Source organism: Galleria mellonella, unplaced genomic scaffold (genome assembly GCF_026898425.1).
Source record: "Galleria mellonella isolate WM207_F2 unplaced genomic scaffold, CSIRO_AGI_GalMel_v1 utg33, whole genome shotgun sequence".
In the NCBI taxonomy this organism is placed as follows: Eukaryota; Metazoa; Arthropoda; class Insecta; order Lepidoptera; family Pyralidae; genus Galleria; species Galleria mellonella.
The window spans coordinates 2327296-2348846 of NW_026442079.1; the positions used below are offsets into that span (position 1 = coordinate 2327296).

The 21551-nt window shown below is 29.9% G+C and overlaps 1 protein-coding gene across 3 annotated transcripts in view; it reads left to right on the top strand.

Annotated features, from left to right (window-relative positions):
- Positions 1 to 21551, top strand: part of LOC113518831 (carboxyl-terminal PDZ ligand of neuronal nitric oxide synthase protein) — a 239020-nt gene that overhangs the window by 193715 nt on the left and 23754 nt on the right. For all 3 annotated transcript variants that reach the window (XM_052896545.1, XM_052896544.1, XM_026903834.3), the window contains 4 exons: positions 214 to 370; positions 4831 to 4988; positions 18409 to 18648; positions 19700 to 19834. In XM_052896545.1, coding sequence (XP_052752505.1) covers positions 214 to 370; positions 4831 to 4988; positions 18409 to 18648; positions 19700 to 19834 — 690 coding nt within the window. The remainder of the gene's footprint in view (positions 1 to 213; positions 371 to 4830; positions 4989 to 18408; positions 18649 to 19699; positions 19835 to 21551) is intronic.

Consider the following 21551-nt stretch of genomic DNA (forward strand, 5'->3'; position numbering starts at 1 on the left):
ACTCGAGTATTACGATATTATACCTACTTTTTTCTTTAAATTTATGAAGTACTAAATAAAATAAAATATATATATATATATATATATATATATATATATATATATATATATATATTATTATACTTAAATTGGTTCATATTTATATACATATATTAGAGATAAGAAATTTATCTTTTGAGACCTTAACAAATGATGCAATTTCTTTATTCACAGAGTCAAGCCATGAGAATCGTCCGTACAGTCGGTCAGGCATTTGAAGTATGCCACAAAATGCAGACCAACTCCCCTGATCAGCCGGTTCCATCTACATCATCTATTATTGATGACCAGACGCCTATCGACCACGTCAGTGATGCACCAAATCCCAAAGGTTTGATACTCTCCTGATTTAGGAGAACAGAAGCCTAACTTACGACTATAATAAAGCAAAGGAATAAGATGTGTATGGAGTTTCCACAATAAAACATTTATTCAAAAAATAAATAAAAATGATTTGTTATAAATATAGATTCACCATTTGCAACTATAACATACACTCTTTTAAGACTGTGATGTGGACGCTTCACATGTCATAAATTGGACTTTGGAATGAATCATTTTTATTTATAAAAAAATAAACTCATTCATCCATACTAATCTTTGGACATTCAGATAATAAGATAATTCATAGATACGAACACTTGGAATAATTGGAATTACTTTTATCAGACAACTCAATTATCCATTTGTGTTACGAATCGCTACTCGTAGCCCCAGGCGGATGGTTGCTAATCTTCTTACCTATCATAACTGCTTGCGACAGATTTTCTATTATATACCTATCTATAAATCATTATTTCTGTTTGCCAAACGAAAACAAGCCGAGCGAAATTCATTTATATATTGCTCTCTACGAATTGTCATCTGCACTAAGCGAAATACTTCAATCATTACAATCAACTCTGTGTAACAATAGACATGTAATAACGCAGTTCTAGTTAAATATTTATAAGCTGGTTCGCTGCTAGTGTCATAAAGTTCCGTTGAACAAGTACTTTTTTTCTTATTCGAATTTGTAATTATATATTACCGTAGCACACATATTTACTTTTAAAATACGAATTAGAAAAAAAGCACTACAAATACAATTTTACAAAAGTCAACTACGGACGGGAAAAAGACGGACTCGACGTTTCTTAATCAACAAACTACAATTATGTGTGTTCTCGAAATTAATAACGCTGTCAGGGTGCGCCTTGGTGGCAAATTTACCACAAAACTGTAAATGTCAGGAGCATTGTAAATAGGCGGTTTTATAATTAATGTAGCACGGTACGGCACGATTTTATCGTCACGAGATAGATAATAACGAGAACAACATCTATGCAATTACACGGAGATGCTTTAAATTTACTATATAAAAGTGTCTTCTTAGAATTGCATACATTTTGTTTTCTATTACATATATATTATAAAATATATTATATATTATAAAAATGCCCATTAGTATTATACATTTTAAGAGAACCGTAGTATAGAGCCCTGATTTTTTTTATTTAGTACTATGACGAATATAGGTACTCATAAGTGCAGTAATAAACTTATAAATATTTTTGGTACATTAAACACTAGCATCTACACGTGTGTTTATTGTATTTTAGTGTTTGCCATATTTAAAGGGACCATATCTGTCATAGATCGAGATACAAAGCATAAATCAAAAAGACGAAAGACGGTTTGCCTTGTCATATTTTACGGTGACAAGTTATTGAGCAGACGTTACTCAGTTTACTACCATCGACGTCACATTAACAACACATGGTGCTAGCGCATAGTGCTGCTTTTTCACAATGAAGTCGTATCGTTAGTTTAAGGTTTATTATCCATCGCTTGATTGCACGTTGCTCAGTAAGCGTAAAGTAATAAAGCCTGGAAGTGGTTTATAACTGGATTTCATTCGACATAATTCTGACTAAATTCTGAATATTGCAATAGGAGATAACATTTAAAAAACATACATTTTAGGAAACCATATTACAAATAATACTATTATGTAAAATGTTATTACATACATTTTTGTAATATTAAACTATAAGTTTATAAACGATGTTTTTTATGGATTTTTTTCAATTCAATTATTATTCGTCATATCTATTTTTCAGTAGCATGTACGTTGTTAATTTTTTTCTGATAAGGATGCTTGTTCAGTCTGTAACATAAGAGGAATAGTCCTTAAGAGTGAGTGGCAGCACATAGGGGGTGTCATAAGTGGCATCATATATTATTCTGTAATGTCACCCTCATACATAAGGTAGAATGTCAATTTACGAGTATGTTATATTTTCAGTAGACTGAAATGGAATTAAATGTAGATTATTACATCCCAAATTATGCCTCCATATAAAAAAAAGAACAAATAATGTAGAGTTTGAAATACAGATTCTTTTTGTAAAGTTGGCGTCGACGAGTTATCCTTAAAAATCAGATGAAGTAATAGTATATAGCTAGTATACTAAGTACTTAATAAAACAAGCCCTAAGTTTGTTTACATAAAAGACCCAGTCTTACCTAACACATGCAATATCTTTCTTTGCTCTGGGCGTGAGTTTCTTATAATTAGCTTTTATGTATTGTTTTATGACATCCGACGCAACCGGTGGGTAACAGCTGTTTTAACAGGCAACGTCATAATTTTATTGCCTGTACCTTAATCTACCAATATATACGTTTTCTTTGCCAATGTCAACTACTCTGTTAGTAATTACAGTTGCTACATTTAACTCAGTGAAAACTATTTCATTACTTATTACATTGTAGTTATGCGGGCTGTTAATATATATATTAAATAACAGAAGTAACCTTTTTTAACGCTTTCATAAAGGGAAATTAAATATGTAATTAAAATTGAATACATTGCACATAATGTAAATTAAGTACACGAACTTTTATTAACGATTATCATCGTAAACTCTCTTCTTCTTTATAACGGGTAATGAGACAAATTCAGAATTAATATTTTTGAATCTTAAAAATAGACAATAATAATTAATTTTGTTTAATTTATAATAGATAACTTAGACAAACAAATTCTTATTTCTCAAACATGCTTGGAAATTTGAGCATTATTTAGACAATCTTCTTCGAGATAAATCAAAATTGCCAGATACATGCGGGCAGCGGCCGACAAAAGTTGAAAAAAATGAAAATCCATATCTGTCGTATTTTGCGGCCAGATAAATTACTATGTAAACTCATATCTGTCCTGTAATTTAAAAATGGAATGACCTTTTACTTCGAAACATGGCTGCCTCGGCATATATATATATATATATATATATATATATATATATATATATATATATATATATATATATATATATATATATATATATATATAATTCTGTCAAATTAGCTCGTATTACCCTACTAATAATTATTTTTAACTTTCTACCTCAAGAAATAATATATATAACGTAAATAATATTATAATTATTTTATTAAATTGCTATCATTTAAAATCTTCTTACACGTTTATATATTGTACTCGACTGTCAAATAATATTGAGACCTCAGAGAGATGATAGTGGTGGGTGCCATAATCCGCTAAACATATCTAAGGTAACAACCACTAAATGTGTATACACTCCACTTATATGTATCAGATATGTAGACATGATTTTATGTATATCAGCGTGAATAGCTATAAAGGCGGTACTATCGCTTAACATCAAAGACAGTTCTAGTTAAAATGAAGCCTAATATTCAGTCACCCTATTTTGAATTCTAATCTCACTCAAAATTGTGACAGTATAGTTTAGTAGTTTTGCACATATATTTATTACTACGATTTTTGATCACACTTATGAGTAAAACGGATTCAATTACTCATATACCAATGTTTTAGCGCAATTACAATAATTTTATTTCTATTTGTAGAGTTTTTATTTTACTTTATAACAATGCGCTTACTGTTTCATTAATTTTATTAAAAAGTAACTAAAAATGAGAATGAAACAAATTGAAATACTTTTAGTATAATTAACAAGGTAAATTATACTTTCAAAATAAAGCAAAAAAACTTCGGCTAACCTGGCTACGCAATCAATTTCGTAATGTGATTCGGGACTATTGGGACTACCAAAAATATAATCATAATTATATTAAAAAGTATAATATTTCAATCAATAATAAATATGGAGAATACTTATTATTATTAATACATGAAATAAAAAATATGTCGATATAAAGTAATATGCAAATAAGTAAAGAAGTAAATGGCGTAATTAGAATTATATCTACACCCATAATTTTATTCGAAATAACACTGAAGCTAACGGTTCGTATTCATATGTAAGAAGCATCGCATTCTGACAGCACCATGGTCATTATATCTTTATAAATTTTTAGTGTTAAAAACTTAAAAAGAACTTAAAAATGTTAAAACAACAAGCTAAAAGGTGCTACAATCTAAAAAACACTCACGCATTGTTGCCATAGAGCAAAAAATATAAAGATGATGATAAATATAGAACGAGTCAAAACACGGAGGCGGGGGCAAGCCCACTGCCATCTCCGGAATTAATTAATTATGTTTAAATATTAATGGTATTTAGCTTTACAGGAGAGTTAAGTCAGTTATTAAAATTGATAGACATATTTTAGGTGTCATCCAGAATAGAAATCATTATCTTAGTGTCATAATGTCTCACGGTGAATCTTAAATTTCTTTTTAAACTCTCGTCCTTTTAAATTTATGCTTATAAAAATTTGAATTTAAGTTAAAATAAAAATAAAATGTGTAGTTATTAAACCTAATGACTGTAACACGAAGCAGACACTTTGAATCAACAGAAGCGGTGTCTGAATGTGGTGCTTCGGAGTCGTGTGCTGCATCCACGTCGAAAGTGGCTGCAGATGAAGGAGCAGTGGGAGGAGAAGACCAGACAAGACCTACACACTTAGACCTTCTACCACCCCCACCTAGGAAGGATGGAAAGCGATCTCCTCAGGTAATTTGACATTTATTTTTATTATTCTAAAACTAAGAAGTAGTTCAAAGTTTTCAATCATATGCTGTGTATTACTATCATAGAGACATGAATGGACCGACTCGACCGGGGAAGTACCATATCCTCATAGAATACCGATGCTAAGTGGCCGCACTTTAGTGTGACCACATTTCGTATAGTGAGTGAGGGAGTCCGGGTACCCATCCCTTTCCTAATCCTAAAATCCTTCCTCAACCCCGTCCCCCTCCTCATCCTTTAATACGATCATGACAGTGGAATTTAGCACCAAAGGCGTTGCAGGTGATCATGGGCGGCAGTAGTCACTCACCATCGAGTGACCCGCTTGCTCGTTTGCCCCTGTTATAAAAAAAATACTGCTTGAAAGGTACTAGCATCAAAAAATCGTCGTAGGCTCTATAACTTACTGTATTGTTATTATTATTTCTCTTAACATAGACAAAATTTATATCAAGAGCGATGTGTTCTTTTTTAAATAGTCACATTTAAATTACATTTTTGTTCTCCGTGACGAATAATACAACAAATTTTAATTTTATAACCGTATAAATGTACTAAGCCCCTTTTGAATTTATAATTAATCGGTTAATTCCGTTACTATAATTAAAGGTTACTTAATAGACAGAAAATATGTTTTTTTTTTAGTTATACATTTTACCTATTTGTAGAGAATGCGTAATACCATAATTAATCTAAATCTATAGGTAATTTGCAAATGCAAAATTAATTTATTATTTTAATTTTTATTAGAAGGTTACTTAGTAGTTATTATTATAAAACTATTATCTTATACTATGTCCATCACACTTATTTACTTATTAAGATAGAACAATAAAAACTTATAAACTTACACACTTGTAATATTTTCAAGAAATAAATGTCGAGTATTCCTTAGCATTCATAATGATACAATCGAGTAAAATAAATTTAATAAAAACAGCCAATAAAAAGTATAACCATCATTGGGAATAATTTATAAGCATCGGAAAATTCACAAAGTTGAAAAAAACTTCTTTAATAAAAGTCTCTTTGAATGTCCATCGGATTCGTTTGTGAAAGTTAAATAAATATTAATATTGAAGAAAAAATACCACTGCAAAGTCCAGTATATATATATCTTTTACCATTATTATTTAATTTAAAGGTAAGTAGGTTACCTTTGTTGTAATTTTTTTTGTTTTATTTCATACCGCGGCACTCGTGCATGCGATCAGCCTCCAGGGTAAACCTTTCTCATGAAAATACGTTTAGTGCCTAGTATTCATTTTTTCCAGTTATATTATATTACGAAATAATGTTATTTTCTTTTATGTAATAATAATCGGCCCCATAATAATTTCATTATTGTGAAGGTTTTAAAAAAGGTCCATCTTTATTTCCTTTGAGTAAATAAATCAGATATGTACTTGTCTTGCACAATTTTGCAACTTACAACAACCTTAACTAGTCGTGCCATTTTTAATGAAATTATAAAGTGGCTTTTATGCATTTCGTTACTTTGTTAACATAATAACATATCATAAAAGGAGAAATCAACTTTTCCTTTATCTGCATTACATAAGTATTTTAAACTTGTAAAATATTTGTCGTGTCTAAATAATTAAGATTGTGTTTCTACAAAAAAAAATTTACTTTATTTGTAGCGGAATCAGTTACTTTGATTTTTGTTATATGGAGATAGACTTTGTTTGCAAATTAGTGTAAGAAAAATCATCCATAAAGGTCAATCCTTATATTAATTAAGATTTAATGAATTTAAGATAATTTTCTGTGGATGGAATGAAGGAAAAATAAAATTTCAGTTATGAATATAAAACAATAAGTTTACTGATTGGTAGATGGAAATCTTATTCACTAGTAATATCCTAGGAATATACTGCAACAGGACTATTTCAATAGATAATATTAGTTACTTTAATAGTTAACATATATGCAAAGGTTATAGATTATAAAACTGACTGCCCTGAATTGCTTAATAGTTTTAGATTCGGGGAGCACACTAGTTGGTATAATCCTATTAAGCCCTTTGTGCCTGCCTCTACTGCGCCCTGATCTTATTGGGCCGAATTCTCCAGTAATAACATAAGCAGGTTGTTCAATGATCATATATTAGATTACAAAGAGTCGTATGTTATTATCTGGTAAATCTTTAATGCCTTTTAATTCCCTCACGAATAATACGATTTTCTTAAAATTTTACAGAAAGGTAAAAGTTTACACTGATAAAAAGTATTATAGTTATCAAATGAGCTGTAGAGCCTGCTATTATCTCCTATCAAATAGTGCAGCAGATTATGGTGTATATGTTATGTATGTTATGTGTTGCAGAAGAGCCAAATTAAAAATATTCGTAACCGGCGAGCGTATATAAAAAGATTAATGAATGTGGAGGAAAAGAAAAAGAGGTACAAACATATAGACAGACAGAAATGGTCTAATACAATTATATTAAATTAATGAAAAATGAAGTAGGAATCTATTATGTGCACTATTATATGTAATGTTCTCTTACTACAATTTGAAGATATTTAATAAAAATAGTCAACATCAAAATTGAATGAACCCGAGATTTTAAAAACCCGTAAATACGATTGCGTAAACAATTATCTTTATATAGTTATAAAGAATTGGGTAAACATGGCATAATGTTAAGTTAATAAATATATAGTGACATTCACAGCTGTGTATTTTGGGATATTAAAATAATGATGACTGTAATTTTCTAATTTTGATGTGCGGTCTTTCATAAGAAGAATAAACTTATATATAAGTATATAACGAAAAGTACCTGTCAACTGGAATATAAATCTTAATATTCGAAATCTTGAATGAACAAGCTACTGTTTCTTGGGAAATTAAAGAGTACCATTCTTACACGTGTCACTGAAAATAACAATTAACGGCCTCGGCTTAAGCTTAAAAAAGGTTTTTTAAAATTACTTCAAAAGTACTCTACCTCGCCTCAATCGTTTAATATTAATCAATTGCTATATTTCTAGCTTTGACATAATTATTTTATTTTAATATTATTACTTATCCTCGTCATCATCTCAGCCATTATCCGTTCACTGCTGGACATAAGCCTCCCCCATAGGTAATTAAGGAAATAATAACTGCAGTAGATAGCTACATTTTTCTTGTCAATATTTTTTAAATCCGTAAATGGGTGATAGCTATATAATTATCATATCAGTCATTAACTGTTCACTGCTGTACATAGGTCTAGGTTTTGCCAGTAGTTGCCACGTTTAGTAAGCGGATTGGCAACCGCATAATGTATTTTAAGTGTGACACTGATGCCCATCCCTCGACCATAACTTCCCTTAGTCGCCTTTTACGACACCCGCGGAAAAAAAGATTGGCCCATTCAATGCCGGGACCTACACGGCGATTACTTATACTGTGGTAATAATATAATAATTTAATACTTTTTACTTAATCTTACATTTGTTAGACTTTGATGGATTTTTGTTTGTTGAGTGGTTAAGTTACAACAAATAAGATTATTAAGAAAAAGTTGCTGAGAAAATGAAAGGATATTTCCAAACAAATTATAAGTAAATATTCGCGAGATCGTCTTATACGATTACTGCATGAGATTTGCTTTATTAAGAACGTGAGATAAACAAATCATGTCGGTGAGAATGATACTGTTTACACAATTTCCCTATGAATCCCAGCGTAGTTGGACAAATAATGAATCCTCAGCTATTCATACTGTTTGAACTGATTTTGTAAAAGGAAATAAACAAATGTAGTATATTGTGCCTGCTCATTTATGGAATAAATAGGTTACATTCATAAACATAGAGATATATAATGTATTTTAATTTATATTAAAACTAGTGTTTACTCGTGTCCTCTTTCGCATAAGCGGAATATGTTGTTTGACCATGACAAAAAGCGTATGTTTATAGTATATTATTATGTAAATTTAATTTAGTGATGATTGGCTAAATCGTTAATGGACCAAAAGGTAGTAAACAAATACGCTTCACCCATACCTTACTTCCAACTAATATAATACAATTATAATTTATACATTGTTTATGCATAAGAGATATTTAAAAAATATATAGGAGAGTTCTTATTAAGAGCAACAGTTACAAAAAAAATATTTTGTTTATAGTTTTTGTCTATCTGTCTGTCTTTATTCTGACATCACACAAAAACTACTGCACCACATTGAATGTGATTTGTATTCCTAAAGTCACAGCCATATTCCTGGAGATATAACTTAAAATCTTTGGTACATTTTACCTTCATACACTACCTTAAACTACCTATTTACATCCAAAAGCCACGCGTATCAACTTATCTTCGTAACGCGTAACTACTTTTGTAACATACAATTTTGTACATTTGTACATACTTTTGTAATATAACTTCCTAGCATTTTTTTAAATTAATTAATACTATTAGTCGATTGAAAGTTTATACAGAATTAGTCTCTTAAACTGTGCGAGTATGATCTAAGCGGTAAAAATTACTTCAAACCAATAATCTTGTTATTATCTTTGAGTGATAAGATTTTATGCTCGCAATATACTTAATTGCTTCTTGCTACGACTGTTAATTTTGAAACGAGTACTCGTTGATTAATTTGTTGGTGCTAATTGTTGACGGTAGATTTATCCCCCTCGTACATCAAGGAAACAAATTGCCAAGTTAAATTACCATTAGTTACAAGCGACACCGTTTTTATGTACTTATTCTAATGTACTGTAACGTACGTTATATATCCCATCATATTAATTATTCATCACAAATGCTAGAAACAAGTATAAAATTTTACTTGCATATTTTTTTAATGTATAAATTAGAAAATATACTTGAATAATAATTATAATTTATACTGTGTCTACACATGTAAGCACGATCAATACTTTTAGCATTTGTGCGAGCATGTAGATCATAAAAATATAATAACAGTTCTACTATAAAAAAAAATAACAATTCTTTTGTCTAAATAATGTTTAACAAAAAGAAAATAATAATGATAATGTATTAAATTAGCACAGAACACCTTTTATTTTGATTCCATAGGCAATGTCGCGGAATACAGATATTACATAGACCACATTTATGTATAACTGAAAAGAAAGGGCGTTTATCACACTAGAGTCGAAATGAGTAATAAAATAAATTGGTATATTAATGATTTTTTATTAAAATGTAAAACCAAATATCCGGTAATTAAAACAACTTGTACGAGTGGTCTCGGAAGAGAATAAACCACCCCTTTCTTTCCCGTAGGCGTCGTAAGAAGCGACTAAGAAATATTAATGGTTGAGAGATGGGCTGCAATGTGATTCTTAAAGCATCTCCAAAACCTAACTGCGGTTATTAATACGCCTACCAAGCATAGCAATTACTGGCAAAACACCCTAATAGGAGGAGACTTATGTTCAGCAGTGGACAGTTAACGGCTAATATAATATAATTAATAACAATAAAAATGTAAATATCTCTAAATATTATTAATAATACTATAGTCCATATATCGGAGCACATCTGCTTATAAAATATTAAAACAAAGATTGATTTCACTGAGTAAGTTTTTCATTTTTTATGCATCATAGAATAACAAAGAAGCTGACGGCCCGCTTGATGGAAAGTGGTAACCATCGCTTATTGACATGAACGGTACAATGGACATAACAGAGTGTACAGTGTCGCCCATAATACTCCTAATGAATGACATCATTAATTTACACTCTGTGACGTACAATATTCGGAGGTTATTATCACAAATACCTAGCAGGTGTAATAAATTGAACTCGTGTTCACTGGGGATGACAATATGGAGCGTTCGTTTAACTCTCGGTTAAAACGATCCGATGTTGTATAGACTGTACAACAGACAATATAAAAATAATTTATGGCACCACTGGTTCTCACAAACAATGATCATTTACAATTTAGTCAGCTTTATAACTGTCTTTGTTCTAATCTATTACATAGATTTATATTCATTCTTTTCGTACTAATAATAGCATTATATATATATATATATATATATATATATATATATATATATATATATATATATATATATATATACTTATGCAGAATACAAATTATAATATATCTTTGCCAATTTGCAAAGATATATTATAATTATAATATACTTGCATTATAGAAGACATGGGCTACTTTTATCCCTATCAATAAATATGTGCCGGTTATGTGGGCATAACAGTAAATACTCTTTCTACGAGTATATCTTCAGTATTGTATAAGTTACATCTGCACAACTTACTGTAAAAAAAAAATTATACTAGCAGACTTATGAATATCACAATTAATTATTATATACATTGAAGTTTGTTAAAATCAATATCTTAACAAACTCAAATGTACATAATGTTGATAGTTCATTTTCATTAAAAACAAAACAAAATATTAAGCTCCTAATTCTTTAAATATTTATTTATCACACAATATCTTGCCAAGCATTCAGCTTTTACCAATTCGCACGAGAAGGCCTTATACAAATTTGTTTCATATTATGTACAATCCCTTTGTATTAATTAACACCAGAATGAATTCCGTTGCCATCTCGTGAAACTCTTCGTCAGTACAATGGAATAAGTCTACTTGTAGATACTTATTGAGGGAAGGGGAGAATATTTATGCATGTCTGTTCGACACCATTTATTATGTAAAATGTCTATTGATTTATTTAAAATTTCTATACTTCCCACTATGGACTTCTACTTTCTAAAGCCTAAATTCGCCCACATATGGAGTACTGATTCCACCTTTGGACAAGAGCACCTCAATATCAACTCCTACTTGACTCTATACAGCGTTGAACAGTTCGAATGGTCGAAGATCTCGATGGACTGATTGGACTCCTTGAGTTAGAGGCAGGATTCTTTATCTATTTTCTACCATCTATACAATGGAATATTTCGAAGAACTACGCGACCCGGTACCTTTATCATCCTTTTACCACTGTACCTTTCGCCACAGAATTAAAATTCATCCGCATTTTTTGGATGCGTGGCACAGTACCACTGTGCTGCATCCCTTGTCCTCCTTCTGTAGCTTTCGTCTTACAACACACGGGACCTTTCAAAAATACGTGCCTAGGCCAGCAACGTACATACAATTCAAATTGAAAGGGATCATGGACGATGATAGCTACTTTCCACCAGGTGGACCGTCTGCCCGTTTGCCTCCTAACAATGACAAAAAAAAATTTATTACTTAAGTGAGAGAAATTATTAAAATTAGAACCTATTTGTGATTAAAGGAAGACCTTATATTCGAATACAAATTATATATATACAAGTACATATATATTCTTTATTGCACAATAATACGTGGCGAGCAAATATAATTAATAAAAATAAATTCTATATTCATACTTCTTTCACTTTCAGTCAGATACATGTATTTCGTTACAATATGCAAACAATAAATATTTTTTCATAGATAAGCAGAAATATTTGGATTGCTGTTATTCGACAACTTGTTAAAAATAGTAACAATATTATACGACCTGAAAATAGCATCTAGCACTCATAATAAATGATCTCTTACGTTGGATCCAAGAATCGTTTCAATAAATCATATCAATAATAATATCATCGGCTTCCGAATATTGCTTGGATCTACGAGTAACTTCAACTAGTATTCAGCCTCCACCTGCACTAGTGACGTCGGTATTTTTTTAAGTAGGTGCGTACAGCTAAGGATACACGAGTAGAGTAGCTAGTCGAGTCTTCTTACTACTCTATTTCCATTACTCTATTAAATTCAAATTATCTTTATTGAAATAGACTTGTTTACAAGAACTTTTAAATCGTTATTTTTTTAAATCTACTGCAGGGTTCGGAAAGTTGTTATCTATTGAGACGAGTCCGCAAAAAACTCCACAGTTACTTTTTTAAATATCTATTAACGTAATGTGTATTTATTTTAATGTACTATCTCTAAAATTTTATGGTCATTAACGACTTTATTACACTAGACGTATGTATATATATATAGTAGATATTTTAATGTGTAAATCCAAATTCAATAAATCATATCCGTAGTAATATAATCGGCATCCGTATATTAATATGATCTATGAGTACCAAGTATCAACTGGTATTCGGAATCTACCTGTATTAGTGTACGAGTAAAATAACCAGTCAATTGAAACTAGCTGACCACTCTGTTTCCAGAATTGTGGCAGTTTTTTTTAAACATAAATATGTTTACCACGAGTAGATGCTATACTATACCAATTTAAGATAGTACATTGTACTATCCGTGTATATACCGTTTATGATATATTTTCATTACAACTGTATCGTTATTTAACATTATATAAATTCTGACGTAGGGTGCTTGCACCTTTCCTACATATATCTTGAGAACCATAATTTTTATGCACCATTATTTTGATATGTGACAAAATTATTACTATGACAAAATGTAATCCTTCTTGGCTACGAGGTAAGGCATCCTAAGTATATGTTATAAATAAGTAAACAACAAAAGTAAATAAACATTTGTATCTGAAAAAAAAATTACCGATTACTCTGGAGGGAACACGATAAGACAAAAAATAGGTATTTAGTAAATCTATTGCTGTCATGCTGTACTTATAAATCTAATGGCTGCTAATGGTTGTTTATTATTGCTACTTGTTTACAGGGTGATTTTAGGAATATTTAATAGTACAATATAATGTCACATACAGTACGTCTTTATTCAAAATACATTCTGTATACTCATTTATAGAATGAAATTTTGTAAAATAAATATGTTTTCATTAAATAATTAATAATTTTTATTACATCATTTTTAAAACTAAATTACATCAATTTCATTATGTACTAGAGGGGTCAATAATGTTATTATAAATAAATAAATTACATAGCAGGTAATTAATAATATAGTCAGTACTTTAAATGACCAGGGTATTGAGTTTTGTTCACTAAACTTAGTACTCCGGTTTTTACAAAATACTTTTATATAAAGTAAAAGTAACGTGCTAATAATACGAGTAGACCTTTAGAATAGCTCTTTGTACAAAATATGCAAATGACTTGAGCGCATTTTCATATATTTTAATGAGCAATAGCAATAACGACATTGTTGACTATATTATAGACAGCGTCTAAAATGCCCATTTAATGTAGTTAGTTAAGTAATATATTTATAAAAGAAAAAATATGACGTATTTGATATTGAATGAATTTAACGCATGTTATTCATCACCGTCATCATCATATCAACCATTATCTGTTCTCTAATGAACATAGGTTTCCTCCATAAATTGCCATAAAAAACGGTCCTGAGTCGCCTGCATCCACTAAGCAATATATTGAATGTGTAAATTAAATAAGACGTAAATAATATAAAGTTATTTTAAGTGATATATCTAAGAACTACTATAATATCAAAATAATGTTTTAACTGTTCAAAAAAAGGGGGTTATTAATTTATTTGAATATTATTACATCGTCAATCTGAGCTGATTTTCACAATTCCTTTTCCAATCATTGGGAATTAATAGGGTCTCTTTAATTATATGATGATTTTAGTTACAGTTCTTTTCAGAGTGTAAAGTGTTGTGAAAAAAATCTAAATCAAAGTGCACTTACTTGTTCAAGAATCATATATCATTCCTCTATTGATAGAGTTTTCGGTTAGAAATAAAAGTAGTTCTATTTGTAGAAATCAAATGTAGTCCAAGTTCAACCAAGTATAGGTATTTTCTATAATAAACTATGTCTAGTAACAGTAATAGATTCAAACGAAAGCCCAGATTGTAGAATTAGATTCCATCCCTGATTTGTTTCTCGAATATACTAGACTACGGAATTCTTTCAGACTCAAAATGCAACCTATATGAGTGTCATGTATTATATAAATTCAGTGGTTTTGAAATAAAAACATCTTTCATATAGGAAAGATAAAAAATCATGTCCGATGAAAAACAATCAATTTACAATTAGAAAAACCATTTTGAAGGTAAAGATTAAAAAAAACACATAAACTTGTTATATTTTTGTTGTTATTGTATAGTCTAGCTTTCCGCCTACTTTTCCTTCACTCTTGCAGAGTAAAAAGATTTGTATATTTTTTTTTTCGTTTTGATCGCAATCGTACATCGGTGCATATTTTATACAAGTAAACATACTGTATAAATACATATATAAATACATATTTGTCTGGTTTGTAAACAGAAAGTTAGAATTTAAGGAACTACTTTTTCCCATTATTGGCATTTCAGAAAACGTGAACATACGTGTTTTGTGAAAAATAACATCAAGTTTCAATATACCTAAGCTGACTATACAAATATTACTCTTTAAACTTCTTTATCGCTTTCTTATCAGTTTATTTTGTAAAATATATAATGCACAGGTATAATATAAAATTGATACTATAATACAGGTAGTACAGGTACAGTACAGGTAGTACACAAAATTGAATCTCTTTTTCAATGATCTCATCTAAGCTTTCGGGGTCAGTTCTATGACGATACATAAAAATAAATTGTTACGGAACCACATCACTCACAATCTCTTTTTATAGTTTTAGGCCATTCGACTCCCAAAAACTAATAAAACCTTTCTTGTAAACGATTTTCTAAATTGTGAAAATGTTTTCAGTAATAAGAATTTACAAAGCTTTACCTCACTAAAAAGGAGACCTAAGAAATGTTTTCTACGTACGTAGAAAGGGTATTTGTGCGTTATTGTGAAATATTCGAAAAAAGTAGGTAAGTACATATCTAAATCTTTTTAGAGTTCAATCTACACAAATCTAAATAACAACTGCTTGTATAATTATTTATTTATTTGTAGGCAAACAAGTAATGTAGTGTGTGTCTTTGACTGGTGGCCCCACTAAAAATTAGCGCTGTAGCGCCACGCTGCAGCTTAAGCTGATTGGAGACCATTTCAGCTACCAAATAATTATTAGTTTAATGTATAAAGTTGTCGTTAATATTGTTATGTTTCGTAACTAAATAAATGATTTTATTATTATTAATAATATATTACCTTACAAATAAAAAAAAAATTAATAAAAAATGTCATATGTATAAATATACGCCTAGGTCATACTTTAGAGAACTTAGGTAAAAAAATCGTGAATATTACTCCGTCCAGTAATATTCGTATTTCCTGTGCTTATATACTATGAATTATAGAAATAAAAGAAGTCGACATATTTGCAGGCTTTGTTTAAAAATTTTTTTGTAAAAAATAATAGACTGCGAGCTATGTAGCTAGGTTACCTTTTTATTAAATTAACATTTATTTCATTGAAATTTGAATACAAATGTCGTACAATACAGCATTTATTTATGAAGTAGTCCACAATGTATAATTTTCATTTAAATCCATTCAGTTGTGTACGCTTAATTGAATAAAAATATTCCGGATTGAGTCATAACAGATTTGAAAATTTTCTTACAATAATTTGACGTGTTTAAAAATTTAACTTAATTACCTTTGTCAGTCTATGATAGGCTTGTACACCACTGAGTCATAACACTCTCAAGAATTTAAATGTAATAGAAATATCAAAGAATTGTAGTGACTGAGTTAGTTTTACTACGTTTTCAATCTACCTGATATTCTTGCTAACTATAAACGAAACTGTATTTGTAGGTTACGAGATACAATCGATATTTTATTGCCGTGTACTAAATATCAAATATATTGCCCAAGCGGATACGAATAGAATATTTGTTAGTTACTTCTTATTTTTATAGTTATTTCATATTTCTTTTGTAAAAATATTACACATGTGTACCGAGTAACTGACAGCATTCTGAAATGTAGCTTTGCAGGATTTCGTGTAAGAAACAAATTTAAATTTAAATTGAAGAAAATGATAAAATATTACCTTCATGGTAAATATCTATCAGTTAAGCTCATTGTAAGCTGTTGCAGTATTCATAGAAGTTCTTAGGAGAAATCGGATGAAATCTATAGTTATAAGTGAATAAATTTCATATGATATATTAATACAAAAAAATGTACCATGCTAAAAGAGCTAGAGATAAATATGAAGACAAAAACTACTGTTTTTTTTATGTATGATATGTAAATATTTATAAAAAAAATCTATATTTAAGTATTTCTCTTACTTTGTTAGGTGCCAATGGCACAAGCTTGCCTTATTTTGATACTTACAACCTACAAGATAATCATCATCTATATATCAGCCCTTAATGGTTCACTGTTAAACATAAGCCTCTTCCTTGGGGGGTTTGCTAGTAGTTGCCACACTTGACATACGGATTGACAACCGCAGTTAGGCTTTAGAGATGTTTTAACAGGGGCGCTGCTGCCCATCTCTCGCCCTTCCTTTGTAGCATCTTACCATTCCTATGGAAAAGGAAGGGGTGTCTTATTCTATGCCGGAACTACACGGACACTACAAGATAATAATCCTTACTAATTATATAAATATGAAAATAGGTTTGTTTGCTTGTTTCCTTGTTACTTATTGGTGCTTTAATACTCGAATCACAGATCGGTCATTGTAGCCGATGTTTTAAATTCATTATTTAATACCTTCGAATTTTCTTTCCGCAGTTCTAGGTATACAAACCACAAAGTGATAATATTTTTTTAATTGTAATTTTTCCGCATCAAACAGTAAAAAATTGTAAATGAAAAGTCACAAAAACTTAGCTCTCTATAACAAAAAATTTCGGAGATATTAAGTAATGAATTTAAAACACCGGTCACAATAAACGGTCTGCGATTCGAGTGTTAACAGCATAATTAATCGAAATGTTCCATATATGTACTATTTAGAACGGAATAGAACATAGGTTAATTAGTATATAGAAGACTTTTTATTGCAGTCAATTAATATGTCCCGATTACGCAGACAAAATCACGGCTTAAGACTAGTATAAAATAAATATGGTAGATATTATCTAACAAGAAAATATTTTATATTCGAATTTTCTCTGATTTTGTCTCTTTCACTTATACTAAAGAGTTATTCAAACTCATTGTAAAAAGTATTTCACACTAAAAATAATTTTACTATACAGGACCCTTCGCGAGAGTGTTTCCACGTGGTCGACTTTTATTGTTTTCATTTCATTACCCTCGCTCTGGGGAAAAAGAATCACAGACGGGCGTGCTTCAGCAGTTTTCAGTGGAAAAAATTTAAAGCCTTGCGGACAATACTAATCTTTTGAAACAAACAGGAAGTAATTAAAATTACTTTCTCATTGTATGTACCTAATATACAAAGCATATGTTTTTATATTAAATTTCGTACAATTACGAATAGTATCCAAAAATCAACATTTCAATAGTCGACTTTTTTATCTAAGGACTTTCACGTTTTTAAATATTTGAAGGCTTTTCAAATATGTAAATGTAACATAAATGTAACCTTGTAATATTTTTTGTTACAGCGCATGACACCAGCACCGAGTATCAACCTACCGGATCTTCCAGAGTGTGTGACCAAAGTAGAGCTCACTGGAAGTGCAGAGAGCACGGAAAGTACGACTTCGCTCAGCGCTCAGCACCAGTTGCAACTGCTACGAGAACGACTCGAGCAACAGGCACAACAAACGCGCGCTGCGGTCGCTCAGCTTTTGTTATTACGGGATCAACTCGCTGCTGAACAGGCCGCGCGGTGTGAGGCTCAGGTGAGATGTAGACTCGTATTTAGCACCTTTTACCTGCTTTCATAATTATAATTACAAGTAACACTTAGTGTGAAAATATATAGGCACACAAGTAGTTGCTGCGTCCATATGTAATAATCGCGAGTCGTTGGCGGCGCTAGGTTAATAGTAAAACGAAACCCTAACAGTTCTTCATGGCAGCCAACTGACCTGTAAAGAACGAGCAAAAAAAGATATACACACTGATAATAAAAAACATAATTTTCAATAGTAAATAGTAGCAAATGTTACAGTACCAGGGAATTTCACATTTCTGTGATCAGAAGAAATCGTCATGATAATGAAAAATGATAATGAATTAAAAGTAACTATCATTACCATGACTGATAAGATGAAAAAAAAGGAAATTTACTACTTCAATAATGAGAAACTTTCGTCAGTTTGTTTTTTTTTACAAAATTCCTAATTTAAAATAACAAAATACATTTAGTTAAAGTAGTACGTTTTAGTTTTTATGGTAAGAAGGCTCGAGTTTATTGAAATATTCAAAGCAACATTCAGATGAATCACATGAGATTGTGTGCAAAATTTCTTGTACGTTTTATTGGACACCAACTCCAACCAGTATCATGATATCTCCGGATATACAATGACTAACCAATGCCACCACCTACTTGAGATTTTGGTTTTGTTTGATATAAACGACGACAAACTTTTATAAACGTTTGGTTTTAGAAATATTTAATAAACCCAAAGTCATCAAACAGTAAGTTATCTGATGCCCTTAGGTTTGTTCAATGGCTGCTATAGTGCTGGTGGCGTATTGATATCTTCTGTACGAATTTTTAAAAAAACATGTAAACATGAATTTTACATTGCCCTCATTAATAATTCAGTTACACACTTCATTTATTAAATCGCCCTAAATAGATGTGTGATATCAACATAACTGTGCTCTCCAGTTCATATGATTAATTGTAGAAGGTGCTTAAATAAATAATGTAACTAATTATCCTTCCCTACTATTCACTACTATTTTTCTAATCTTTATGGAATTGTGTAAATATTGCAGGCCCGCACTCATCAGTTGCTCGTACACAATAAGGAGCTATTAGAACATATCGCCGCCCTAGTAGCCCACCTACAGGAGCGTGAGCGCGGTTGCTCCCGACCTATAAGCGCTCAGCAACTCACACTTTTGCCACAGGTATGGATGTTTTCATTATTTATACTCGTTGCTAGGTATCATCTGAATATTTTTGGCTTGTACGATTTGTCTGTTGCGCCTGCTACTTTTCGTTTTAAGAAAGCCAGGCTTAAAGCTTCATCTAAATGGTGCACCTCATTATAGTCTTCTATTCTTTTATTTTCTATTTGAGATTAATAGATTAATAAAATACATGGCGAATTTTAAAATGCGCGTAAATAAATAGCGAAATTAGCACTGCAACCATACACATTCTGTTAAAAACATATACAGAAATAATCGATATGGAGTTAAATACACTGATAGATAATATTTTACTTTTCTTAATATAAATTACGTTTTATTATTATAGTTGCTTATAAAGTGACTTAGTCATAATGCTTAGTATATCTATAATAAAAAAAAAAAAATTAAACTGCTTTTGCATCGCTAAAGTCAATAAGCACGACAAAAATAACATCCGGTCGTTAGATAACGTGCTATTGAAATGACATTATGATCAAATAGAAAATAAATCAATGGAAATAAATTAATTCTCTGTGTTATTATAATAATAATCTAAAATTTATAATAAAATCATCATATATTATTATAATATCACATTGGCATTATGCTTTAATGTTTGATATGTTTGTTACCATCAATCATACTAGTGGTCCATTTTTGAATACTCTTACAACAAGTATGTTACATAATATGTAACATAATCTATTTTCTAAATTCGTTTTACTGTATACTCGACGAAAATTAAGATATTTAAATAAGTTTCATTATAATAATTACACAAAACTATAATATGAACAAAATTTTAAAATTTATTATAGGTATGAGCATCTATGGTGTCAAAATTATAATTTAAGTAAAAATATTGAAGGAAAAAAAAATTGGAAATTAAGATTTCATATAATAGAGTCTCAAATATAAATGAGAATCAGATAAAAGTCTTTACATAAGCAATGAAATCAGTTTCGTACAATTTTATTTTGCATATATCATGAAAACGATTATTGTTTAGAGAATTAAAGCTCTAGTTATAATATAACTAAACTGATTTTTTAACAGTAATACTAATTTTTATTTTATTACCGTTAAAAAGATTTCAGTCGTATGCATCAAATCTACAATAATTTTTACAGTTAATAGTTACATCAACGATAATTTAACCAACAACCGACAAACCTACTTACTTTTATGTGCATTATTGAAAAGTTAAAGTTAATGGAGTAGCAAGAATGAAAGACGTAGAAACGACTGATTTATCAAATGAAATACAATTTTATTACGACAAAACTGACAACATATGGAAAAAAGATATGTTTCCACGGTATATTATAGTAGGTACTAGTTTATAATAAAAATTGGCATGGTATTATATTAAAGTATTATTGAGATAAATAAAATATGTACGAACATTCCTGCCAACTTGCCATTTAAAAAATTTCCTAATTGGTCACAAAATATATTTACAATTTTTTTTATGCCACAAAGTCAGATCAAATAATTTAACCAAAAAAGAAATAACAGATAAAAGAACAAGATTTACTAATATATTAAATCAAAAAATACGCAGATAAATTCTATGCAGAAAATGAATTATAACTCATAATAACAATTAGGTACAGGTAACAGATATTATTTATCCTTAAAAATATATTATGAATTTGCAAATAATAGAATTATTTTTATATTTGAGGTTAATTTAAAAAATAATATAACT